The 27919-nt window shown below is 39.8% G+C and overlaps 1 protein-coding gene across 1 annotated transcript; it reads right to left on the reverse strand.

Annotated features, from left to right (window-relative positions):
- LOC128865755 (polycomb group protein Psc) lies at positions 1-27667 on the reverse strand. Its single transcript, XM_054106073.1, has 5 exons — positions 26463-27667; positions 16496-17680; positions 14357-14447; positions 4985-5188; positions 1-4784 (listed from the first exon to the last, which is right to left on the reverse strand). Exons 2-5 carry the CDS (start codon positions 17616-17618, stop codon positions 674-676), a joined length of 5529 nt encoding a protein of 1842 aa, XP_053962048.1. The 5' UTR covers positions 17619-17680; positions 26463-27667; the 3' UTR covers positions 1-673.
- Positions 27668-27919: the final 252 nt, after the last annotated feature.

Consider the following 27919-nt stretch of genomic DNA (forward strand, 5'->3'; position numbering starts at 1 on the left):
TAATTTAATTCATTTATTGAAATTCATCCAGTTCCGCATCCATACGAAAATAGGTTTCTTTTTACACTTAAAACTACTGATAAATTTGATAAATTTTGTATTTAACACACACACATACATATGTATGTATACACATATTTATAGTTCTTCGCAATTCTAAAAATAGTATTTATGTATGTATTTGTGTGTTATATGTATGCACACATTTTTATAAAAATACAAATCACTTTTCTTTGTGAATCTTCAGTCAGGGACGGGGACAGGGTAGCTGGTAGTCTTAAGGTGGAAATAACATAACTATTAATTTATTTTACACTGAGGCTTACGGCTAATCATTCTTTACATTGTATACTTTCTGTTTTAATTTTCGTTAGCGAAAACGGTGGTTACGGAACTAACAAGAAGCTTTCAATTATAAATAAGCGACTATAGTAAATAACGAAAACAAGAACCAATTAAACATAAACAAATTTCAACTTACTGATAATATTAATATTAAATTTCTAATTCTTAATCTTACATATACATAAATAGCAAAAAAACAAAAAAATATATTACTTCATTTTAAATGATGACAATGATTAGTAAAGTTAGCAAATGCACACGGAATTCAATTTCAAAAGCGCTGCTCTAATCATTTGCCACATCGCCATCTTCACCTACGCATTCACTTTCATTTGGCCTTGGTCGCATTTGTGCCGTTAGAGCTATTGCTATTACTGGCAGCAGCTGAAGTTGTACTAGTGTTGACGGTGTTCGATTTTGAAGCCGCATTGCCGCTACCTATTGCTCCTGGCGATGCTCTCGGAGCTGTGGCAGTAGCTGCTTTGCCGCTACCTACATTGGGAATATTCTCCAACGTTTTCTCAGGCGGACCATTCTTCAGTTTGTTCATGAAGTCATTTATTGCCTCGGCGCGCTGCATTCGTGAGAACTGATCTAACATGAATGCCTGTTGGTAGCTGTAGTGGTGACTTAGCTGTTGCGCATTCGCATACGGATAGAACATGCTCCCGGGCTGTGCGGCGGCCGCTGCTGCCTGGACCTGAGCGCGTAATAGCTTGCTGATGTCGGCAGTGGACACGCCGCCCAAATGTGAAGGCATACCGGGTAGTCCTGCTGCTAAAGCGGCCACTTGAAGCGCAGTGGGTGGCAGGTTTTGCATGGAGGGCAAGCTCGGCAGGGATGGCATTCCTGTGGGCATGGGCATACCAGGGTGTGGTGGATGCATCATTTTGTTAAGACTGCCGTTTGGCGATGAAATGGGTGGCGGAGTAGCACCGGATTTAGCGTTCGATGTCAATTTAGAAGACGACTGATGGGCAGGCGAAGGAAATTTGTTCGGCTGCTGTGTGCCACCTTTTGCAGCAGTCAACATGTTGGGGCTATGGCCGTTTTTCGGCTGTTGATGCGCGACTTGTGGTTGCGGCTGTTGTTGTTGGGCTCCTGGTGATTTCTTAGGCGGCGAGACCTTTTTATTGGCGTGTACTTTGACCGCCACTCCGCTTGGCGCCGAGTAGGTGCCGATTATATTGGCTGACGTTACCTTTGGTGGCACGATTTCAGAAATGGCCGATGACGGGTTTTGTCTTGGCAATATGGGGCGGAACTTTTTACTCGCATCGATTACGTTGGTACTGTTGGGCGACTTGTGTGTAGTCTTGCCATTTGGCGACGAGTTCATATTCTTCTCCGGGCTTTGTATAGGCGATTTCTTCTCTGTGCCCAACTTATGCTGCTCCGATTGCGGTGATTTTAAAGGCTCACACACTTTCAAATTGGACTTTTGTTGTCCACTATCATTCGCGTGCTTTTGAAATGTCTGACCTGGAGTAGAGTTAAATTGCGGCGACTTTGATGTAGAGTTTTGGGATACATTTGTTGGCTTGCTCACATTACTTTGTGCATTGCCGAAAGTCGTATTCATGCTACCTTGCGATTTCTGTGACATTTGTGCCAAGCTCGCGGATCCATAAGCGGCAGACATACCCTCCATGGTGTCGCGCTTCGTAGGCGAACTCGATGTGGGTGGCATAAGCAGTTTAAGCGACGATGAATGATGTGAAGGAGGTAATTTCTGCGCTGGTGGCGAAGCCCGTTTGTTTTGCTCTACAGCCTCGGTTGGTTGATCGGGCAACTTGAGGATTTCAATGTAGTTATTTACAGGGCTTTTGTGTTTCGGATGTGAAGCATTATTTGCCTGCGATTCGCTATCCTCGCGTGTAATAGTAATTGATAGCGATGACGGAATGTTTATGTTGCATGAATTGAGCAGCGACTTCACTTTAAGTTGCTTTTCTGGCGGATCTTCGGGGCTGGGGCTGCGCGCGAAAGGATAAACACGCTTGGGCGCCTGCAGTTGGCTGCCGTCCGTCGACTTTTGGTTTCCGCCGTGGGATGGTGAGCTATTTCCAGTTGTAGAATTTGAGTTTGTATTAACATTAGGATTGTCTTTTTTGGTTGGAGGCGCCGGAAATAGCCCGGCCATTTGATTGTTTCCTCCTCCTAATATACTTTGTAAGTAGCTGCCGGTCCCGCCAGATGGACGGGGAGTGTACTTGTAAGTGGGCACAGTGGGAATATTGTAATTGGGCATATACTGCGGGGAGCTGGGTGAATAAATTGGCGAATTGGGTGTATACATGGGCGTGCGACAACCGGGTGGTACCTCATTGCCTTTTGTCTTGGACGCATTAAATAGCGCAAGATTTAAGTAATTATTCGAGTTATTGGATTTACCATTCTTCGAACCCGACTTATTAGCGTTGTTCGCCCCACCGAGACGTGATTGATTCACATTTTGACCCTGCTGCTTACCAGTTACTGGTGCGGGCGGTGGTCCCATTATAGTGGATTCTGCAGTTATTGTTGTGCCGCCTGCAGTAGTCTTTGGACCATAAACCTTACCTGATGATTTTGCATTACTGGCAATTGACTTAATCTCAGTACCCGCATCCTTCAATAGCTTATTGACGTCACTGGGAATGTTGGCGAACGGGTTGGGGCGAGTAGACTTCGGCAGTATCGGTTGGTAACGTTTTGCAATCGGTGTACGGTTACCAGGAGGGACCATTTCTACACGAGTGAATGTCTGCGTTGGTAGTAAAGAATTGATTTTATGCACCGCGGCACCCACTTTTCCCGAGGGCTTTTTTGGTGGCACACCAATTGGTGGACGCATAATTGCTTGACTGTTAGTGGTAGAGGTGGACGGCTTGGCACCTGTTGACGTTGTTGCGATAGGAGTTCCAACATACGTTGTGGCATTCAAGGTTTTGGTTGTTTTTGGTGCTGCCATAAGCGCTTTATCATTTGAAGCATAGCCCGATTTTGTAACAGTTGACACACTGGTTTTTGATGTGTTGCTAATGGGGCTTGGCGGCAGCTTAATTTTGAAATCGTCTGCAGGAAGTGGAGGCGACAATTTTGGCTTCTTGGCCACATTCTTAACAGGCTCCCTAATCTTACGCTTGGACGGCGCGGTAGGACCTTTGAAAACGGTACCACTTGCTATTTTTAGAGGGTCGCGGACGCTGCTTGTTGGCGATTTCGTAACCACTTTATGTATGGGGCTTATTTTTGGCGACTTCGGAGACTTCTCGAGTGATTCGTTCTTCACGCTCTTAGTCGGTGTCAAAGCAAATGATTTGAGGAACTGAGATTTTTGCTCGTCATCATTACATGATGGCGCAGCCACGGGAGACGTTTCCGTTGACTTGGAGCTACTCTTTGCCAAAGGACTTGTTTTCATTTGTGGACTTATTTGTTCGGCTTTTATTGTCAGAGGGGGTACAGTTAGTGGACTAGGAGTACTGCTTTTACGTTCGTTACTCGGTGAATTCTTGGGACTGGATTCTTTATCTCGTTTGCTTTTCAGTTTCCACTCCTTTTCGGGACGCACGGACTTTGTGATCTCTCGACGATGTGGATCTGACATATTTATAATTGTGACGCTGTTATGTTTCGATAAATCAATTTTCAGCTTTATATTTTCGACTTTTCGTTCATCCCGCGGATGTTCCGCAGCTTGTTTCAATGCTTCTTTGGCTTCTCGCTTCTCTTTGGATGTTTTAGGCGAGCTGTGCGAGTGATGTGCTTGCTGCGCCTTCTCGGCTTTACGATCCAACGCAGAGTTCGCTTGCGATCGCTTACTCTCTGTGCTTGAACTAACTGAGGATGTTTTTGAAGCTTTCGGCGACTTCACTGGTTTCGTCACTACTTCAACAATTGTCTTCGTCTTTGTTTCTTCGATCTCATCTATCTCTTCTTCCTTGATGTTAGGCGGCGCTATTATAAGTGGCTCATTAGCGTTTAATGTCGACGCAACAGGTTTTGGAATTATTGTCATGGCATCCGGCACAGCCGATGTGTCGGTTTGTGTAACTACAGCTTCTGTAATTTTCGGTATATTGATTGTCTTAGTCATCGGTACATCAGCAACTTCGTCCTTTATTTCCACCGGTTCTGGAGCAGCTACAGACATTATAGCCGCCACTTTGCGCGTCTTTACAACGGGTCGCAGACAACGTTTGACTCGGAAATAAAAGCGCATAGGCGCATCACGCTTCCATGTGTAAATATAGGCGACATCCATGAGCGTGTAGTGATCGAGCAGAACGATGGTCTTCACTTTGTACATGATGTCAATGTTGAAACGTTGTGCATCAATATCGAATTTCCCATGCACGAACTTCTTCAAATGGCCAACAGTGCACATGGCGGGACACTGCAGGTAGCGTGGCTTTAGCAATTCACCATATTCACTGTTTTGACGGGCGAGTTCGCTATACGAGAGAAGAACGAGAAAGGGAAGGGAACATAGTTGTAGCGCTGTGGAATAATATGTAGTGTATGTATTTTTATATATTTCTAATGAAACAAATCGGGGTTCAAAGGACTTTAATACTCCCAACATTTTTTCCTGTTTCGATTTAGCATTTTATAAGAAGCTATAATATGATCCAATTTCTTCTTTTATACTTACTCTGTATCCGCATACTCCAGTGACAATGACATATAGTCAGAGGGGCTAAAAATAAGATGTTCTGTATCTTCACCTCGTTGCTCAGGCGTTGCCATAGCAGCCTCTTCTGGACGATCTTTGTAGAAAGCCCGTTTGCGCATTAGTTCTCTCTCGTATAGACCTGGCACAAGTTTATAGATGATGGCTTGCAAAGTGGTATCAGGTCTGTAAGAAGGAAATCGGATAAACGAGTTAGGAAAATTATTTTATCGACAGGGAGTGCTAATATCTGAGTGCAAAAGTTCGCCAAAATAGTTGTACGAAAAATTTAATTGTCATTAAAAAATGGAAGTAAATCGTGTAATTTTATTATAATTAATATGCGTATATACACATAGTAGAAAAAGTCTGCGTTCACCTATGCAAATATTCTCTGCATTAGAAAAAGTTCAAAACAATAAATATTTCAGAATTTTTTTTTAATGAGTTTTATCAAGTTCACTTAAACGTAACTATCACACATATTTCGCTACCAATAACAAAATCAAATTTAAAATGAGATCACATAAAATTAAAAAGGCCATTCAAACTAAACGGAAAAAGTTTGCGTTCACTTCAATAATAATAAAATAAAAGGCTTAAGATCATAGAAATGTTTTAAAATTAATAGCTAGTTGGATATCCCCGGCTTTTTATGACTTCTAGGAGGCGTCTTTTCATTGATCCAACTAGGTTGGCTGTTATTTCTGGACTTATGGGTTCCCATTCCTCTTTAAGCGCGTTCTTAAGCATTTCCTTGCTAGTTATTGTACGCTCTCGTATTTTTTTTTCTAGAACGTCCCATAAGTGCTTAATGGGGTTAAGGTCAGGTGATTGTGGGGGTCTGCGAAGTTGTTTTGGAACATTATACAACAACCACAACCCAACAATCTCTGCTGTGTGTTTCGAGTCGTTGTCCTGTTGGAAAACAAATCTTTCACCGAGTCCCAGTTTGATTGCACTTTCTCTCAAATTCGTTTTTAAAATATCGAGATAATCATGTCTGTTCATTATCGACTCAAAAAACTGCATATTTCTAACGCCCGAACTAGCCATACACCCCCATATCATGGCACCTCCTCCCCCATGCTTTACCGTAGGTACCAGATTTTGCTTTCCAAGTGCCGTTCCGTTTTTCCTCCAAATAATTTTACGACTTTTTATCCCGAAAATGCAAAACTTGCCCTCATCTGAAAAAATCACACTATTCCAAAACTCAGGTGGCTTGTTTACGAATTTCTTGGCGAAAGCCATCCGCTTAAGTCGATTTACTCGCGATATGAAGGGTTTTTTTCGGGCCACTCTGCCGTGAAATCCGATTCTTTTTCGAATTTTTCTTACTGTATCTGGATGTACTTTCTTTTGGTATTTTACTTCTATGTCTTTTGAAATTCGGCTTGCTGTTAGTCGTGGATTAGAATTCACAAGAATAGTTATGTTGCGTTCTTCTCTTTCCGTCAGTTTTTTTGGGCGGCCAGAACGAGGCTTAGACTCCAAACAATTCGTTTGCTTGAAGTTGTTTATCACTCTTTGGGCCGAGGAGTATTGCCTCCCAACAGTTTTCGCGATTTCCCGATAGCTCTTACTATTTTGCCACAAACTTACAATGATTTTCCTTTCACCAATATCTATTTCTTTTCGCCTTTGGTCCATAGTAACAAAAAATGTATTTCTAATATCAATTTTTCCCTGTTTAGATTTGTTCTTAACCGCGTCAACTACATGAATGATTTAAAATTTAATTTAACGTAATTGCCATGCAAATAATCGTCACTATTCGAAATGAACGCACACTTTTTCTGCTTAGCCTATTTAAGTAACTGTACTACAATCCCGTTATCTGAACACGACGCAGCTCAAACTCCAAAAAATTTTGTTCATAACCTCTATGAATAATTTTCTTTGAAATAAGTGAAAAGAAATAACTGAGAGTTTTAAGATAAACACGTTAAATTATTTTAATACTTTATAACAGTGGGTGAACGCAGACTTTTTCTACCATGTGTATGTATCTACGCACTATTGATAAAACCTGCTTAAGTCGACTTAGCACTTTTTGCACCCAGGCACTAAGTTGCTTGCTTTATTCGAAATATTTAATTAATTAATTATTAAAAACTGAAGCTTAGGTAGGTAGATTTAGCAGCCGCATCGCACATAGGAACAGCGATGTCACTCAGACCACGAAATGGGTCTGTTGTGAGCCGCAGGGGCTTGGCTACATCTCCCCTTCCAGATTGAACCATCCTGAGCTTTGAACAAAGCGTGAACGGTTGTTGATAGCTAAATTGTATAGATTATTCATATTCATTAAGAAGTAGGATCCTGAATATCGGTTCCTGCTTCTGGTTAGAGACGGGCATGTGCAAAAAAGGTGTAGAATTGTTTCCCACTCCTCCTCATTCCTATAGAAATCATGCATGTAAACACCTAATTTCACATTCCCATACTTTCTAAATTACGGCCACAAATTATCAAGTTTTTTACCACCCCAGGTCATTCCTAAATCTTACTTTCTTCTCTAAGCATCCATTGCTTCACTACCTTTGGGGTGTATGGTACTTCAGATCATTATCCAATTTAATCGCATAAACTCATATAAAAAGACCTCTAATTTGTTCAAGAGTATATCAAAATACTGAAATTGGTCTATTTTACATTTTACAATCGGCCCAAGATCGTGCCAAGAAAACCCCCCTCCCTCCGTCCAGACCACAATGCTCTCACCAACCTGGTTTTATGACGTTTTACCCGCCTTTGGTGTAAACCTGGAATTAAGCACTTGACCTTTCGGGCGTGGTATACAAGTTTTTCCATATCGACCCATTTTATTTATCTAGGTTTCGTCAGTTCAACGTTTTTCCAAAATGTATACGGTTTATCTTTGTACTTTGTTTTTGCATGCGTAAGACGAGACTTTTTGGCAATAGTGGCTTTTTCTGCTAACAAGACCTTCGGTTGAGCTTCGCCGAGACATCTTCCTACAGGCTTCCTGGAAGCATTGCATTATTTGGTAAACTGACTCAAAAGGATCCGCAGTGCTTTTGTGCACTATATCCCTACATATACTTTTTATTTTTTATTTATTTAAAACAATTTTTTTTTCTTTTATTTTTTTATTTTTTTTTTTTTATATTTATTACTGGAAACGTAATTGGACAAGGTGCTTCAAAAACTGATTCAAACGAATGCAAAAGTGTGTTGATTATCGTGGAGAATATTTCAAAAAACAATAGAACTTTTTTCAACCACCAATGTTTATTTTTGCCTTTAGGCCAGCTATATAAATAGCCCTCTTATAACTCATTATTAAGTTCGGACGTAAAAAATTGAACTTGCATACATTTAAACTTCATTACATCACAATGGGCCTTAGGGCCATTACACAAGCAACCTGGCTAACCTAACCTAACTTCATTACATGAACAAATATTAGTTTAGCGAAAAGGAAATCCATTATATTTGCGTAAAATTTTTGCGCAGATGGTTTAAAACTATTTTATGGTCAATCTTTAGCTATTGAGCGATGCTATGACTACTAACATGCCGGTCAACTTCGATTATTTCAGTGATTTTATCGACATTTTCGACGACGAGGTGCTTTAACATCAAAATGCCTGGAAAAAGTCGAAAATTTACTGAATTTTCTCTTTGTTAACCTCCATTGTCAACACTCTGTAACTCACAACTGAATGAATAAAGAAAAAACAGCAAAAGATATTTTTTGGTGTGAAATGTCACCTTGATAACGAACTTCAAGTTGTTTCATCGATACCTTACGAAATATCGATCACTACAGCCAACTACTGAGAAAATAATGGATTGCTTTCTTTCAAATTTTTATATTCAAACAAAGTTTATGACAAGAAAAATCGAACAATATTAGCGTAATATTTGTGCTGTTTGTGTAAGTACATTATTTACGTTATTCTGGCAAAACTGCTATTTACTCTTTATCCTTTCTGTTTCGTGTTCTTTGTTTTTAAACATCGCGGCCAAGCCGTCACAACCAATAACTAAATTTTCCTTTTTTTGTATACCTTACGGGATCTTCTCTAACAAAGGTTAAGAAAAGCAATGCCCTGTAGCGAATATGATATAAATCATATCGCTCATTTACTGCAAGACAGATAATCCAAAAAACAAAAATAAAATGGCTTCAAAGTTATAAATTTACCATGCCTCCCTGAGTAAAAGTAAGGGCATATTTTCATTTAATGAGATGCTGTTAGTAGATATCACCATCCATTCTATACTTAGCGTGAAAGAAGAGCTTGTGGTCATTTCTGCATACCTATCAAAAAGATTTTTTTGTATTATGCCACTATTAAAGTAAATGAGAGATTTCTACTCGGCGTCCAGCGCTAATTTCATGGACAAACTTTCAACATCAAAGCAGTTTTTTTAACAGGCCAAGAAACTACTTCTTATAAAGACTATCTGCCATTCGGAGGTGACATAAAACTTTAGAGCCCTGCGCCTCCGTACGTAGTCTGCTACACTGAGGACAAACAATCCAGTTTCATTTGAATCGTCGTTAATGAAACCCATTCACAATAACGCCAAAATTGTATAAGAATCTTCGCACTTTTATGTATTTAATACTTTTTACTAATATATTAATATAAATCATATTGGGATAATATTTTTATTTAAAAAATATTATTCGATTTCGTAACCCTTGATAATAAATTTATTGATTTGTGTCACACAAAACTTTAATACTACTTAAAATCGCAACCTCTCCTCCAATCAAATGAATTTTGGAAGTCAATGCCCTGGTAATCCTAACAGCTACAAAGTTTTAAAAATCTTGTTTAATAGCATCGTTTTTGCCCCTTTCAGAGCGACCCAATGCCTTCTGTCTTGGCGAGTTTAAGGTGCTTTGTGGCCGGGCTGGCTGATAATGTATTCAAATGTAATGTAGTGTGAAAAAGTTTTCGCCTTCAACGAGTCAAACGAATCCACTAAATACAACGCAAATGTTGGTATTTACATATGCATGTATGTATGTACGTTGTTAGTATGTATATATAGTTCGCCCTTCCTAATCACAAATATCTCAGCAATGTTTCATTTGAGTACCGAAGCATTTGGCTAATGCAAAGCGCAAATAAACAAATGCTGTGCATACAAATGCATGTATATATGTATGTATATGTGTGTATGTAAAAACGTATCTATGCATACCCCTATGTACATATAGTATGTATGTGCATTCACAAACGAGATACCAAAGACTTTGCTGACGACAACATCACTGGTGAGGAAACACCAACAACAATAACACTAATGGTGTCGTTGCGGATGGTAATGGTGATGATGCTGATGGCAAGCGACGTGGCGGGTGACTTTATCAGCTTGAAAAGTTTGAAAGAACGCAGGCATAGGAGAGTGAAGCGAGCGAACGAGTGCCTGTTGCCCATTGTCGCTGCAGGAATCTCGACAGCAATGACGACAGACAACGCACATTGCATTTCGGATTCCGCGCACATTCGATATAGCGTGCACAACAACAACATCACAATGATAACGATAGCAATGGTAAAAATGAAAAACGTAAAACGAAAATCAAGAAATGTAAATAAAACAATAAACAATGCCCGCACTCCGACCCGATTCGAGTCGTCCTCAACGACGCGGGACCAAGCTACCAGCAGGCACAGAGCACAAAAACAAAAAAAAAAAAGAGAGCGCACAGTGCCAACATATTCTCATTGAGTTTTTCCTTTTTTGCTTCTTCATTCATTGCTATGCATCGTTTTTTGCTTTGCGTTTTGTCTGCTTCTTCGTTCCGTCGCTTTTTACGTATAGTTCGTTTATTTTTCTACTATTTATGTTTTCTCATTAAATTTGTATTGCTACATTTTTATGCTTACTTCTGTCTTTTCTTCTTCGCACTTTAAACTGATGAAACATCTGGGAATGAAATGTTTTTCCAAAGTGCGGGCCATCGTTTGAGACAAGCTGAGAGCCGAACGGAACCCGCTGAAAACGGCACATTACCTGCAATGCAGCCCATCTCACCGGTTCGTGCGTTTCGTTTACAGCTGTGCTCGCATTGCAAAGGCCACATGGTGATGGCCCCATATCTTCTGATACATACAACATACATACCTACGTGTGCATGCCGTCGGCAAATCGAAGCGAAACCCCGCCCGCCAGTTAATTGCGAGTGTTTATTGCGCTGCATGAGGCATCGAAGCGGAATCCCAGTACGAGTACAATACAGGAGACGCTTAAGTAACGAGGGTACCAGATGACAACAAGGGAAACTACTTGCGCTTCTCAAAAGTAAGGGCATAATCGCATGAAAAAAGAAATAAAAAGAAAAAACACACCATTCGACCGAAATTCACTTAATTGGCATTTTGATTATGCTTCCGGAAAGCGGGATTTATTTTCCCCTCCAAGGTGTACTGACACTTTTGCGCGAACGACTTATTTCGTTTTTTTGGTTTTACCTTCATGTTTTCGCACTCCTAGTAGCGACCTCTGACTGCAAATCGTCCCTTCGTTTGGGCTTTGCCAACCGCGTTACGACACACACGCCAGTCAGCCACATCCACACATACCACATTACATGGCTGTAGATGCCGTTAATCAGATCATATCAGCAACGAACGAGCTTGGCTCGGCATTGTCGACATGAAAGGATGCAGTGTAATGTCAAGATTTCGGCGTCGAAAAGAGGGTGAGTTCGTGCAAGTGAGTAGTTTTCGAATAAAATATTTTCTGACAAGACGAATGAGGTGCACATTTTATACACTACCGGGTAGGGAAGACAACGTTGATCGAGAAGATCAGAGAAGCAAACAAAAAATTTGTTCGGAATGGGGTAATTGGCAGGATTTATAAAAAAAGGTAGTAGCTTAAACTCGTAGCGTATGGGAACATCTGGAAATATGCCATGTAAGCTTAAAAACATGTGAACACCATAAATAGGTGATATGCATACATACATACATATGTATTTCATACAATCTGACACAAAGAACAGTTTAATAAAATTGGAAACTTTTTTCTGTACACCAAGAAACTTTTGATTTTAATAGCACACTTTTTTAATTAAAATTTGTTATTTTAATTATTTATTCTTTTATATTTTATTATTTTATTCTTTTATAAATGTGCTAGATTATCCAATTTCGTTAATTTTTAGATCAGCTGTAATGTGATGAGCTGCAATTCGATATTTTTATCGAAAAGTTTGATATTTTTTGGCATAAAATTACATATTTTCACTTACGAGCTTTATTTGTTATATTTTCGGTGAGTTGACAAATGAATTTCGCCCAAATGATGGAACGAACTCGTGAAAGTTTTCGTGCGATGATTTATTATGATTTTCGACGTGGATTATCGAGACAGGAATGCATTGATAAACTTACTTCGGCTTGTGGCGTTAAAGCACCACACTTAACCAGTGTGAACCGCTGGTACAACGGGTTCCAACGTGGTCGTCGATCCTTGCAGGATGAATTTCGCGAAGGCCATCCAAAAGCGGTTGGTGTGCCAGAGAGAATCAATGCTGTGATATATCGGGAGATAGACGTATTAATGGGACCAGCATACATTCAATATCGCATGAGCATTTGGTCGTCAAGAAGATTTGTTCTGGATACAGCATAATTTGACAATGCCCAAAAAAAACTTGTGTTTACTGGCTTAAAGAAATGTTGAAGAAATCTTGGATCGGAAACAAGACAGCAATCGACAGTATCTGTGTTTCAATACGAGTGAAAAGAGCACCTCAAATCGAAAGGTCACTTGTTTCGCTGTTTTATGAAAATCTGATCATACCGCAACTGTACCACTAGAGAAACTTAAAACAGTCAGTTCTGATTGGTACAAAACCACTTGTTTGCCAGAAATTTTTGTAGAATTAAGGAAAACTAACCGCCGCAGACAAATCATCTTTCACCGAGATAATGCGAGCGCTCGCGTATCGGCCAACACAAGAGAGTTTTTGAGCAGTCAAAAGATCGAACTAATGGGTCATCCACGTTCAAGCTCTGATTTGGCACTTAATGATTTCTTTTTGTTCCTGAACACCAAAAATATAATGTCAGGTCAAACCATTAGTGAACCAGCCCCAAAATGTATCTACCCTAGTTCCTGTCGTTAATTCTAATTAAACTCATCAGGTTCATATAGATAACAAATTATTTTAGCCAAAAAATATACCCTTCAAACAGATTTTGTAAAATTATGGCTGCGCCAAAATTTAAGTATTTTTTTATTAAAACAAGTTAAGAAGTGCTAAATCGTTGCGGAGCGAACTTTATAACTGGCTGTTGATTTTTGGAATCAAACAAGATAATGAGGGTTATAGCTTGAAACATGGCCAACTTGCCATAAAAAAGCAGGTGGGATTTTTATCCGATCCCAATAATATTTACATGGGACCTAAATGAGGTGGAGCTTTATTAAATTATTATCAAGATACAGGCATTTACCCAACGCATTTTACGCACTTTTTACTAAAGTAAATTTGCATCATTCATTACTGAGTGATATCATGTTTTCGTTTTTGAAAACTATAGTCATATTAAAGGGAGGCGTGGTTATCCATCGATTTCACCTATTTTCAGTACGAACCTGCCATTGAAATATTTAAAATTTTGCTCGAATTTTTGAGCCGACTTCTCTCATGATTCTTCAGAGCATCGTATCTCAATTACGCTGTTATATACAACCCTTATGTGAACAAAATTATAATACCGTTCTATACAAGTGCGCACGGATATAAAAAATCAACAGATTCCAATCGCACATTATGTTGCGGCGACCAAAATTTTGTACTTTATAGTGATTAGAAGCCGGCGGCTTCATTACACGATACGGTTTTTAGTATTCAAGCTATTTTCTCGCGAGCTTTTCGTGTTGATCTTAAATCCGAACTTCGCGGCTACGATATTTTGTTTGCCCACGCGTGCGAACCCGACGGTATTGTACGGGTTCGAAACCTACTGTAGGCGTGAAACATCAATAGAGGGCGCCTTTCGGCTTGCAAGACTCACACCACAAATTGGAGAAGGAGCTCAACATAACACCCAACAAAGGATGCTCTTAAATATTTTAGTTCAAATAAAATTGCTTTGAAGTTATTATTGATTTTACATAGAAAATGAGGTAATTTCCAAGGAAAAAAATTGAAGAGTATTCACACGAATTATCGATATTTAACTGATACCAAAAGAAAAATTAAAAAATACTGAATTCGAGCGTATTTTATTCAATTAAAAAACCACTGAAACTTAATTTTTAACTAAGTTTTTTTTTACCCCTAGCCCACAAGGCAAACTAAAATAACTTTAAAAATGTACCTATGTATGACATTTCTCTACTCACTTGATATTTGGCTTGGCCGTGTTTATCATCATCTCACAGCGTGGGCAGTACTGCTCCGTCCGTAAATGTTTGATGAGGCAACTATGACAAACTACAAAGACAGAAGAAATTAATTAATTAAAAATTTACATTCCGGTTAAGAAGACAGCTTACTATACTAACAACATAACTATTTAAAAGAGGATAGAGGAGGGCATACTTCCGTCTATGTGGCCACCCTCAAATATATAAACATATGTATGTATAATACAATTCTCCCAAGACAACTTAATTGACCATCAACCTTCACTTTAAATCCTATTTTTGATGTTTGGGAAGTCAAGTGCAAATAACCTGGCAGCATGGCACTTGCAAACTACCATAGCAACACAACTAACTAAATGTATATACATATTTATACATTATAACTGTGAATTGTCCTAATGTTTAGCTTGACAAGAGTGCATATTTACGTTTATTGTATGAGATCAGGGGTTTTAGATTTTCCGTTGGAGCGCGTCTACCATTCGGTAGTGCACGTTTTTGAAAGCTCGTGCAAGAAACTCCCATTGGAGGGAGAAAAAATGTTTTTCTTATAGCAGTCACCCTTCGACAGACAAGAAACGTCAAGTCTCTGAGCGTATTTCTGGCATGAAAATTTTCCTCATAAAAAAAATTACCATCCGCCGTTCGGAGTCTGCTTAAAACGGTAGATCCCTCTATTTGTGGAAAAACATCAAGACGCACTCCACAAATAGGAAGGAGAAATCGGGCGAACCCCCAATAAGGGTTAAATACAGGGTTTGATTGAAAAGTAATGAGCCTTCCCGCGCGGAGCGTCTGCCAAGCGATCAACCGAATCGGCTGGTGGAGGAAAATGATCGTTGGACCTTCCCCTTCCACTAGAAACCGGTCCCAGTTCGCTGGCAACAGCGGTGCAGTCAACATCGCTCCGCACGTGAAAGCTGTTTTAAAAGTGTGTTAGGATTTTGCAGTGGCGAAAATGCAGCGATCGTTGGAGCAACGTTACTCGATCAAATTTTGCGTAAAACTAAACATTTTGTACCTTCAGGAAGCACTGTAAAGCTGAAAAACCGCGTCGCCCGGGTTCGGCCCGACCTCGTCAACAATTGGACCCTTCATCACGACAATGCGCTGGCGCACACCGCCTTCCTCTGCACCTCTGCATTGGCCAAGATGGGGGTTCTGGTGTTTCCCCACCCTCCCTACAGCCCAGACCTATCCCCTCCGGACTTCTTCTTGTTCCTGCGCCTGAAAAGAAAGCTGAAGGTGAGGCGTTTCGACTCCATCGAAGCGATCCAAAAAACTGTGACAGCCGAATTGCACGCGATTCCGGCGGATGAGTTTAAAAAATGTTTCCTGCAGTGCAAGGACCGCTACCAGCGGTGTATTGACGCTCAAGGGTCCTACTTTGAAGAATATTAGTTGTATAAGCCAAAACGTTTAATAAAACTGCTTAAAAAAATAAGGCTCATTACTTTTCAATCAAACCCTGTATATATAATTGGCGTTTACACACTTTTTTGGGTGTTCGGCTCATTCCCCTATTTGTGGAGTGCGTCTTGATGTCGTTCCACAAATGGAGGTATCTGCCGTTTTAAGCCGACTCAGAACGGGAAATGGTTTTTTATGAGGAATTTACACTCGCAGGTTTGCCATTGCCTACTAAGGGGCGACTGCTATTAGAAAAAAAAAACGTTTTCTATCATCTTGGTGTTTCATGCACGGAGATTCCAACTTACGGACTTCCAAACGGTAGTCCACGCACCAAGCCTTGCGGCTATGGCAAGTTAAAAAAGTAAACATTGCTATTAAGCTCCCACCGCCAGAGAGTCTTAATCAATGAAATATGCACCGTTTTCATTTACGGAACAAGATCGCATCTTGGGTTTAGGAATTAAAAGTTGAAAAAATATCAACGCCTAGTTAGTTGCTACATTAAATTAAAGCAATCCAAATATTAGCTAAATTTTAAGCTACGCAAAAAAAATACTGAAGCAAATTGAAGACGTAGCGAAAAATCTACTCCTTGTTCGTAGCCTTCCTTATATGTAACTATGTACATTTCCCCTGTAGCATTTCCCCTTACTAGTAGCTCAGTTACTTTATAAATAGTCATTAATTAGATTAGGTACTTACAAGAATGCAGGCACTCGACAATAGTTGTGGCGTCGATGAGATAACCATTGCACAAGTGACAAATTATATGCGGATTCATAACGCTCAACAGTACTTTACGCGGCTTATCCACAATCAGATTATCCGCCGTCGCATCGTCGGCGGAGATGAGTGGGCCAGCGCTTTTGTTTTTTGTTTCCGCCGGCGGCGCAGCTGTGTCCTTACGATTTGTTGTAATTGTTGGAATCGCTGTTGTTGGGTGGTTCGGTGTTGATGCTGTTGTTTTTGTTGTTGTTGGAGATGTTTCCTCCACCTTAACGATCACTTGTGGATCGCATTCCTCCTTTATTTCCACACTCTCTTGATTTATAGTCGAATTTACTGTTCTTTTTTCAAGTGTTGCGTCTGCTGCTGGTGTTGAAGTGACACCATTACAAGTGATGACCGGTAAGGCCAACGGATCTGCAGCTAACGACGTGGACGACGTTGCAGCGGTGGTGGATGGCGTCGCCGTCGTAGTCGGTGATTTAGTGCTGCAATTAGTTTGCGCAGACGACGGTGGCGATGACTTGCCAACAACACTACTAAGCGGCGAGGAGAATTGCTCTGTAATCAGGATTTTGGAAGCTGTACCATTAACCGTAGTCGGGGTGGTGGCATGGGTGAAGGGCATTTTTGTCGTTTTTGTTGTTTGTTTTTGCATATCATGGGTTTTAGCCTTCATGCCACTGTTGGTATTTTTGTGCGAATGCACTTGCTTTTGTTGTTGTTGCTGCTGCTGCTGCTGCTTCATTTCATGCACACTTTCCATCCCTTCTAAGCTCATACCAAGTTTACTGTGCAGTATTGTCAACTTGTTGTTGTTACCATTGTGACCTTGTTGAAATTTGCCAATGTTGTTGTTTTTACAGTTGCTGGCCTTAATGTTGTTGTTATTGTTGTTATAATGGTTCTTCTTACTGGCCATATTGCCATTGCCACTGGCATGTTGTGAAGCAGAAGGTGAGCTCTGTTGTTGCGAGGACACTGCTGGGCCGCGGTTGGGCGCTGACATTGTACATGTTGTTGTTGTTGATGCGGCTATTGATGGTGTATGTGCTGGTGCGGTGCCCACCACTGACGTGGCTCCAGGCACTGGTGACATTGTTGCTCGCTATTGAACACACAGCCAAACAAGCGCAAATTCACGAAAAAGCTAAAACGGCTCTGTAAATAGAAGAACAAGTAGAGGAAATTTGTTAGAAGAAGCGAATGAAAAAGTTGAATTCACATATTTCAAGGGGATATCAGATCAGTGAAATAATTAAAGAGAAGTGAAATGTTGTGCATCAGTAGTGTATGTATGTATGTATGTACATATTTTGATATGAGCGTTTGTTACAAAAATGTAGAGGATGCCCAGTAAAAATAAAGAATCAAATTTAAAGCGATTTAGAGGAAGGATGGAAGCATTAATAGCGAAATTCGGAATAGATTTTTAGGAAAAATGTATATATGTCCCTGTATGTTCCTATAAAAAGTATAAAAGAAATTGGTTTAAGTGGTAAACAGAAAAACTACAGGAACAGAGGATTTGTCGATCCTTCAGCAAGCACTGAATGATCGTTTCACAACTTCCGACACAAATAAGAGACAAAATCGAACAGTATTATGAAGTAAATTTGTAAATGTTGCACGTAGGACTATCAGACAAGAACTTTAAAGGAGAAATCTAGTCAAACCAAAAGTATAATATATGGAGATATATAAGTGCCGTTATTTTGTTATCTGTTTTTATTCCTTAATGCAACCCTTATTCTTTTTAGCATAACACGCATGCAACTTTTCCAAAATTCAGTTTCATTTTTAAGCTAGGCTCAACAACTTTCGATCGGATTTAAGTCTGGCGAGTTCTCAAGTTATGGGAGCACCTCGAAGTTGAACTTGTTGAGGTGATTAATTATTGGGCGAGAACAAGCAGTTTTAAGCCATTTCTGCATCCTTCTCCGTACGTAACTTGTGACCCACGATAACGCTTCAAACGTTAACGCATAAAAATATTTTTCTAGAATCTTAGTTTGCGCCAAAATATTCAGTCGTAGCCTTTATGCAATTTACGTGCGCGTCTTAGTCGAATTCAATATATTAGTTTCGTCTTTCGAGGTAAGTTGTGGTAAGGGAAAAGTGATCTCACTCAAGAACGTGAAATCGTTGAGCCTGCAGCTACTACTTGCCCAGCTACCCAGGGATGATATCACTATTGTTATTCATTTTGAGAAGAAATTCAGGACCGAACTGGACGATACCACCAGCTCTCGAAAGGAAACTCAAAGAGTGTATCCCACACTGATATACAGATGACTCGAATACACCCGAAGGCATATGCGCTGCATTATATGACTCCAATACAAAGCGGTCTGTGCCGAACATCTTCCGAACGGAAGTGTATGTCATCTGTCTATGTGCGGAGATTAACACAGGCATAAAGCTCTATAACAAGTGAATTGCCACTCTGAGGGAAAGACAGGCGTCATCCTTTGAGATTAAGCCTTCACTGTACTTTAGTGCAACGAGAAATTGAATTTTCTAGGCATGCACAATCGCATCCAGCTGATATGGGTCCCAGAACACAGGGGTATAACTGAGATCGAATCCGCGAATGCATTGACTAGAGAAACTGCCATGAGACAGCACAGCATCAAAGAGAATCAAGAACTAAGACAAAAAGACGTGAGCTTTTGCAGGCGAATAATGGCGCTAGCCCAGGTGAAATCGTAGGGGTATTATCAAAATAGATTTAGACAACTTATAAGGAAGAACTGCGAAGGCTCACGGACATTCACACAGGTCACTGCAGATTGCGTAGCCGTCTGCACAGGATTGAGATATGATCATTGACTCCTGTCATTTCTGCCACCGGTCCCCGGAGACTCCAACACACATTCTTCTCGAATATGATACACTAGTAATGGCGAGGGGTAAGATATATTAGCCGGATACGGCCGGAAGAAAGGCACATTTGCAAAGCCCAACACAGTTCAATTTTATGTTTATTCAGTGAACTGGGTTTGGATGAGGTACTGTGATGAGTAGAGGGCACAAAAGACCGTGACGTCGAAATGTAAACCTCATTTTCATTCATTCATTCGTCTTTCGAGCTGGCATCGAAAGGTCTCCTCAAAATTTGAGGCATTTAATAACTATAGTAGAGTTATGTTTGAACTACAAACAGTAGGCTACATATCTATTGGGTACCTGGTCACAAAGTCATTATGGGGAACGAAATAGTAGATGAGATAGCAAAGAGTGAAGTTAGATTACCATTTGAACAAGAGAACGACATACCAAAACCGCTAAATATTATATACAACGAAATGTACGACTACATGAAAAAACTAGTGGAAGCTAGGTGGACTAATCTGACCACATGCAAAACAGCAAAAGTTTTGTGTAGAACTAACGACAAAAAACTTACTCAATTCGTACTTACGCGAAAGGACTGCAGAACTATCATAGGTATGCTAACAGGTCATAATCTATTGGCTGCACATGCGTACAAGATAGGGATTGCTAACACGGACAAATGCAGGAAACGCAGAGATGCATCCTGTTGAGGAAACTTTAGAGCACCTTCTGTGCGTTTGTCCGTCATTATTAAAAACGCGTTTAAAATGTCTGGGAGCCCCATTGTTTGAGGGTCTGGAGGACGTCTTAAAAGCGGTTCTCCCAGCTCTGCTTAGATTCGCCAAAAGTGCTGATATTCTACATGATTTCTACTTTCAGTATTCAAAGAGGTCGGTCTCCATCTGGTATCGCTAGGGACCAATAGCAGGCACCAGTCTATGCGTGGTTTATTGCCAACCAGGCTAACCTAACCTAACCTATGTTTGAACCAAAGGGCAGAGGCCATCAGGTTTTCAAAGCAAATCCTTCTCTCTCAAATGCAGTACCTCTCGCTTCTATAAACACATCAGTGTAAGCATAGCTTTCGTTCTGTTTTTTTTTACGTTTTACCAGAAACAAGTAAGTGGGTCGATACAGCAACGAATTATTGTGAACTTTCACATGAAATCCGCTACTGCAACCAATAATTAATTGAAAAAAGTTAATCACAATAAATGGTTTTCGTGTTTATATGACTTTAAGTGAAAGAATAAGGGAAAAGCAACCCGATTGTCATTTGCCATGAGTTTTCTAACCAAGTACCCAGTACCAGAGCTTTCAAAACACTTCGCCTTATTGACCGAATATTGTGCCGTGCGCTTGCTATGAGTTTTCTAAGTGTATATATCTATTCAGTCCGTTGACTGTTTCGGACAATGAAAAAGTCGCATTGAGTGTAGTAGAGGAGATGGGGGTTACGTGATGTTTAATAAGTAAATGGGTATGAAAGCAAAATAAAATATTTTACCGCGTCGGTCTCGCTATTTAAAAGTCGCACCTCGTAGATTGCCTTCTAAAGTTGACTTTTTAAAGCGAAAAGAACAAAGAACCAAGTAAATACAATTTGTGTGGCAGGAAAACTTTATCTAATTCTGTATATATTCTGCGACAGCGAACTAACTAAAGGCAAATAATTGAAAGAAAAAAAATTAATGTCACATTGATGAGCAATTGCGCGCAGAATGGTCGAAAACCAGATTCGATAAGGAACTTCATTTCTACTCGTAAACATTCCAAGTTAACTACTTTAACGGCATGATTGACAATGACGCAAAAATCGTGCATAAAGTATTTAAAGAACTTTTGAAAGAAAGGCAAAGACGTTGATATGAACGCGCATGGGGAATATAAATGAAAAAACTCATGTCATATAACCGGAAGAAAGGTTAAAGGACGGCACAAAAAAATAGGAAGCCAGAAAGAATTGGCAAAAAAATGAAACCAAAATAAAAGCTGACAGGAAAAGAAAGATGCGAAAAGTTTATTGCAAGCTGCTTGAGGGCAAACGAAAAAATGTCAGTGAGTGACAGGGAATATTAGTGAAGGGACAAAATTTCGTTCGTTCACAAGCAAAACAACTTTCAAGTGAAAGCATGTGAGACAGACAAAAAATGTACAAGTACACATACAAAGTTGTTTCGCCCCAAGCCCAGTGTGATGGCCCGTGGCTCGTTGGCCCACGCCAAAATACGGGTTTGCCCTTTGAGCACACCAAACCGAAAGACTGGCAACCCCTGCACCAAAACCAGACCGAAAAGCCAAAGACAGCAACTACGACTACAAGCACCAGGCAGCAGGCAGCAGGCACCAGCACCAGTCAAATAACGACAGTAGCAACTTTGTGCCGAACGATAAGAGAATTTGAAAGCAGTCACAGCTGACGTCGCAATCGCTGCCACTGTTGCAGTCGGCCTAAAAAAAAACCTACATAGCACATAAAACAAAAAATCAGAAAAGTTAAGGTAAGCTGCAGAGAGGGGTCGACTACGACGAGTCAGTCAAAGGCGAAATACAGCCAGTTTGACCAAACTGAAAATGAATCGAAGCGACGTAACGAAATGGAACAGCACAACAGTGCGGATCGGCTGAGTGAAGTGAAGAGCTAAGGGTGGCAGCCGGCAGTATATGGTCTTATGTATATGCGTGTATAGTGCTGTGGTTGTTGTTGCTATCTATACTGCTGCTTCAGTGTTCACTATTTATTTATGTTTCGAGTAAATTTCTTGTTGCTACAGCTGGAGTTCGTTGCAAGAGAGAAGGCCAAGCATTGTGAATGGATGGATGTCTGATGGGGTAGTGAGCGGTGGAAAGCGTCGAGTGGCATAATGAATAAGCTGCTATGCGACGGTGGGGGTTGAAAAGCAGTGGCATGGAAACAGATACGCGTACATACGTATATATGTATGTATGTATGTATGTACATATATAGGTACCATACATACAGAAGCATAGCAGATAAATGCAGATGTACTATGCACTATGAAATGCTGTGTACGTTTGCATGTAACTATGCATGTTTGTAAGTAATTATACATATGTATATGCACATACTATATACATCCATATGTGCATGTGTACACACCTATATAAATTTCGAATTACGTCAATTGCAAACCGGAGGACAAATTAAATGGAAAAGATAAGGAGCAAGGAAAAGTAAAATAAAAAAATAGATTTTCCTTTTACAGCCAAAATAATGCCATGAGGAGGCTCCTCTGCAAACATATGTACATATTTACATACAAGCAGATAAAGTTGGAAGAAATGTGAAATGCGAGCTAACAATTCGAATGTGTGACAAGTAATCTCCCGTTCCGTGGACAGACGATCGGCAAACCAGACACAAAGCCATAGCGCAGAATGTGCGCACAAGAGAAAATTCGCAAAGAAGGTACAATAGCATATAGCATAACAACAACAGCGAGAAGCATGCAAACAAGCGCATATAAACAGATGCAAAAGCAAATGCGTATACGTATCATTTAATACACAGGCACATAGAGCTGCAGATAAGTGCCCATACATATACATATGTATGTATGTATATTTTAATGCATGTACTTCTATGCATTACAAACGAAAACACAACGCACGCACGCACAAGAAAATAGCAAGCCCGCATGGGCTGTCTGAAATGCAGAAGCCAAGACTTGGTGCAAACGAATCGAGCGAAAAAACGAACAAAGGAGCCAGCCAGCAAGGAACAAGCACAACCTGCACAGTGTGCCCATTTGAGCTGTCCAGGGCATTAATAGGATTAAATAAGAAGTTCTTTTTGCTGGATGTGAGCAATGATTAGGATTTATTTCGGTGCCTTTTCGATGTTAGAAATACTTAAGAGGTACTTAAGTATAATTTTCACTGAAATTAGGGCAAAATACATGTACATACATATGAACTCATAATGTTGCGGCTGCCGTCCGCATGCGTTTGTGCGTGAGTAACATTCGGTCGTGCCCGGATTCGATACCGCTGTCGGCGCGAAACACCGAAATGATAATAAAGGTTTTTTCTACAAGGTGGGCCATATAGCGTTTGCTTTTTGAACCACCTATTTTTTTGAGAATGGTAACGCAAATGACATGTCAAATGTGTTCATAATTTACTTAAAGGTTTGACATTTACGAAATGGAACGCTATACGCTTGAACAAAATTGGGAAATATTGAAAACCTATTTCCAAAGTGATGAGTCTTCTTCTTCTTCCGCGGTTACAGTAAATGGCGAGCGTTACCGTGACATGCTCAACCAGTTTTTGTTTCCAAAAATTGAAGAGGATGACATGGACCACATTTGGTTTCAACAGGACGGTGCAACTTGTCACACTGATAAAGTTACACTCGAACTTTTGGCTACCGTTTTTGAATTCCGATATCAATTGGCCGCCTCGGAGCTGTGATTTAAGCTCGTTGGTCTATTTTTTGTGGGGAGCCGTTAAGGACAAATGCTATGCGAACCATCCAGAGACGATTGATGCTTTAAACCACGAAATCGAAGTTGCCATTCATGAAATTGGAGCCCAAACAATCGAAAATGTGCTTAAATATTGGGTTGATCGAATGGCCTACTGTAAAGCCAGTTGTAGCAGTCATTTAACCGATATTATTTTCCATTCATAAATGACAATGTTCAATCTTCAAAATAAAGAAAAAAGTTTGAAAAAATATTGGTTAGTTGTTTTTTATAGCCGATTCAAAAAGCAAATTTTACATGGCCTACCCTATAGTAGCTGTCAGATAAACGCTCCTCATAAAAACCATCCGCCATTTGGACGAGACATAAAAGTGTAGATCCCTCCATTAGTGGAACATCAAATCGCACACTGCAAATTAGAGGAGGAGCTCGGTCAAGCTTAAACAAAGGGTGTGCCGCGCCAATTCTGTTTATAACAGTGGTTTGTAGTGACAGCAATCAGAGTTCGGTGAGATTTGTTTCGTAATAATTGCGTACATTTCATTCGTTGTAGTCGTTTAGCAGACCGCAGAATAAAAAAGTTATTTAAAAAATTCGAGTCGACTCATTCAGTACAAGTTGTCAAAAGGCGCATGTTATAGTTTGTGTGTTAATGGGCCATTTTTCTTTGAAAATGTACTTACCGTCGACCGATTGTGATTTCGATATATGTATGTTAACAAGGTTCATTGTATGCCTATTAAGTTTTTATATTGTATTGCCACAACCACACAGCCAATGAAACAATCAGTTTATTCCAACCGAAATTTCCGGGAAAAATAATTGGTTGACTATATCAGATGGGCCACCTCAAATTTATGAAAAATAAACACAATTAAGCCTACATAATGCCTTCAAAAATTGGTAGTATTCGACATGTGTAATTTCAATTAATCAATTTCATTTAATCAATTATAATCCACGTATTGTAGATACACATTTTCCTATGAATAGACAATGAATTACCATTCAAAAAATGTGTTCTATTCGAATTTAAAATCCGTAACCTCTAACATCTGCAGTTAAATCTAGTCATCAAAAATTAAACCGACCGCTTGGAGCAGTAACAGAGAAGCCGAGGCGTTCGTTTGATAATAAACTATTCTATACATAATCGCGGCCGGCGCAGCGGAATGGACTAGTGCGTGACTACCATTCGTTAGCACACCGTTTGGAAACTTCAAATGATAGAAAATGATTGCGGTCGCTCCTTGCCAAACCTCCGAGTGTATCTCTGCTATGCAAAAGCTAATCATATCTGTCGTTTAGAGCCGACGTAAAACTATAAAAATATCCGGACGCACAACTTAGACGCAAATAGAAGAAGGAGCTCGGTCAAAAATTGACAGGAATGTTTGAAATTAAAATTGAATTAATTGGGTATCTCACGTTGTTGTTGTTTTGTTTAAACTGCTTTCCCTCGCGTTTTTATCCAGTCCCCCTTCATTATTCATAAGTTTGCGCGAATTGATACTCCGCCAAATTTTCTTACCATGGTATTTTTCGGTTTTAGATCCCGACTTGGGTGTAATTTATATTCGCAGCGCGGATTTCGGCTACTATGTATATAATAGTAATAGTATAAAATATTTTATTAAGTATAACTGACATAAAAATATAAATATTGAATTGAAATTATCATCGAAAATATGAGCCCATGTGCACGCACACATTAATTTTTTTCTGTGCGAGGTAGGTAAATACACCTTCCAGTGTATCTCGAAGCTGTTGGATTTTCACATTGCAACAAATACCACTTTTTAGTAGTTATCTTCCGATTTTCATGCACTGTGCAACGAATTATGCTCGAGCGCCGGCTCTGTTAATGTGCTTCAACTGAATGCATGTACAAACATACTCACACATATATGCCATGCCGATAGATGATGTATGCATGTATATAACAGATGAAGGGAAAAACGCAAGCTGCTGCCATGCTTCAATATAAAGTGCAGTTGTTTTTGTGCTAACTCTGCCAGCGTTTCGCTGTCACTACGACATGCCATGGTTGTTATTTGCTATGCTGTTACTTCTGTTCGTTCCTAACTAATGTTGTCGCGGTCGCAGTCATAGCGTAGTCGTTTGCTGGTTGTTGTTTTCAAGTGATATGCCGCATAGCAGTGGAACGGTCGGACAGGCAAGTCCAAGTAGTCAGGAAAGCCGTTACAGAGACGAAATTAAGCAAAGCAAAGCGAACGAAGCACAAAAGCAGAGCGCAACGATAAAAATACACATTAAAGTGACTCGAGTTGGGCGTACATACATACGAATACAGGAGTATATACAAATATATTTATTTAGAAGGCATTGGAATAGAAAAGGGAGCAAATTAGCAGAGCAGTACAACAGCTACATATGCGTATACATATATAAACATGGTTTGCATGACGAAATATGAAACGAGAAGACGTTGATGAATACATTTCGAAAGCAAAAGGGAATCAGAGGTTTTTTGTTGATGGTAAATTGGAAGGTACAAAGGTGGTGGTGGTAGGGAATTTAGCAAGGAAAGAAGATTGCAAAAGTGGTGGTGGGTTTGGTAGCTGATCGTGCACAAGTTTCATATTTCAAAGGAACAAATAAAGGGGCAAAGAATCAAGGGATTTGCCTCTTACCTTCTATGCGCCGGGTAAGTGCCTGCTTTCGTTGCTGCTACAGCGACGGACTACCACCACTGATTGGTAAGCATCACACTGCTGCTGCCAGCTGCTGACGAGGCGAGAATGAAGATTGATGAAGATTCAGCGCACATGTAGTAATCCAAATGTGGGCGCCAAAAAGTCCTCTTACAAGTAAATATCCAAATGTACTAATTGCTAATAAAATTACTATTCAGAATTTCTTATTAAATTGGTATCATTCGAATACACATTTTCACGTTGTTAATTCAAAACTTCATTTACAAACTTTCACATAAGCACTTTGAACTTTGTTGTTAATTTTTCTTTTCTTCTTCTTGCTTCAACAAATAATTTAGATTAAAAATTAAAAGTGTTTTATAATACGGCACAAGCATGAGGATGTGTATGTTTTGGTCTCATTTAACTTTCCGGCTTTACGTTCAGATTTACTGAATATAACATCAGCATTAATGCACTTTAAACTTTTTCAACTCCTTTTTCACTGCTATGTTGTGGGCACACTTTTATTGCTTACTCCGCTTTATTACTCGCGCCACATTAAACACAAATACCAAGCACAGCGAGTGCACACACAGATACGCAATTCAGCAAGCAAAACGTCAGAAGCAGATATGCCTGCTGCCGAAAAACGTGACAGTGGTATTTGAAACAATCCGAAAAAAATTATCAGCACAATATATATCTTGTATATACACGCGCATATGTATTTATTACCGTACAACGCGGTGTAAGTTAGCAGCGTTGACAAACGACAGTGCGACAAGCAAACCGACCTCGACGGCTGCTGCAGCGACGGCCACGGCACTCAAAAATATAGATATTTCACTCCATAAGCAAACACGCATACATATGTATATACACATACAAAGCGCACTCAACGGCACATGAACAGCTTCATTTGTCTGCCCGTAGCTGCTTCTTCTTTTTTACTTAGTCAGTGCGACTTTAAATTGGTCGCTTTTACAAACTTCTTAATAGTTAATTTCCACTTGGATTCTAATTTTGCTTCAACTAAATTAACGGTAGCAAAATTTTCCTTTTTAAAACATTTTAATTTTAGTACAATATAAATTTGTTCAATAACACTTGATATTTCTTTACACTACTTTTCTCTTTATTCTCAAAATTACAGTCGCACAGTTTTCCGTTAACAATACTACACTACTTAACGTCTCGCGTCGAAATGAGCTCTGTGCTGTGCTTCAACTTGCCGTAGCCGTGAACCGTCTCGAAAACACTCAAACTGTTTATATACAAGCTGTATATAATTAACTGCAAACTCAGCAGCTTATATATCAATGCAATTGCACGCTCTGTTTTGGCGTCGTTGTTGGCTCTGTTCATATCCTACTCATTTATATGCTTGTCCGTTCAATTTATATATTTTCTGTAAAGGTCTCTCTCTCTCACCGCCTATGCAAGCATTCATG

This window comes from Anastrepha ludens, chromosome 6, assembly GCF_028408465.1.
Source record: "Anastrepha ludens isolate Willacy chromosome 6, idAnaLude1.1, whole genome shotgun sequence".
NCBI classification, from domain to species: Eukaryota; Metazoa; Arthropoda; class Insecta; order Diptera; family Tephritidae; genus Anastrepha; species Anastrepha ludens.

Bases quoted from the DNA above. Each gene is read 5' to 3' on its own strand.
- LOC128865755 (XM_054106073.1), bottom strand. From the start codon at position 17,618: ATGTCACCAGTGCCTGGAGCCACGTCAGTGGTGGGCACCGCACCAGCA. The intron at 5,189-14,356 runs GTGAGTAGAGAA...TCCTTCTTACAG, and splicing joins ACGGCCAAGCCAAATATCAA to ACCTGATACCACTTTGCAAG. The intron at 4,785-4,984 runs GTAAGTATAAAA...TCTCTCGTATAG, and splicing joins CTGGAGTATGCGGATACAGA to CGAACTCGCCCGTCAAAACA.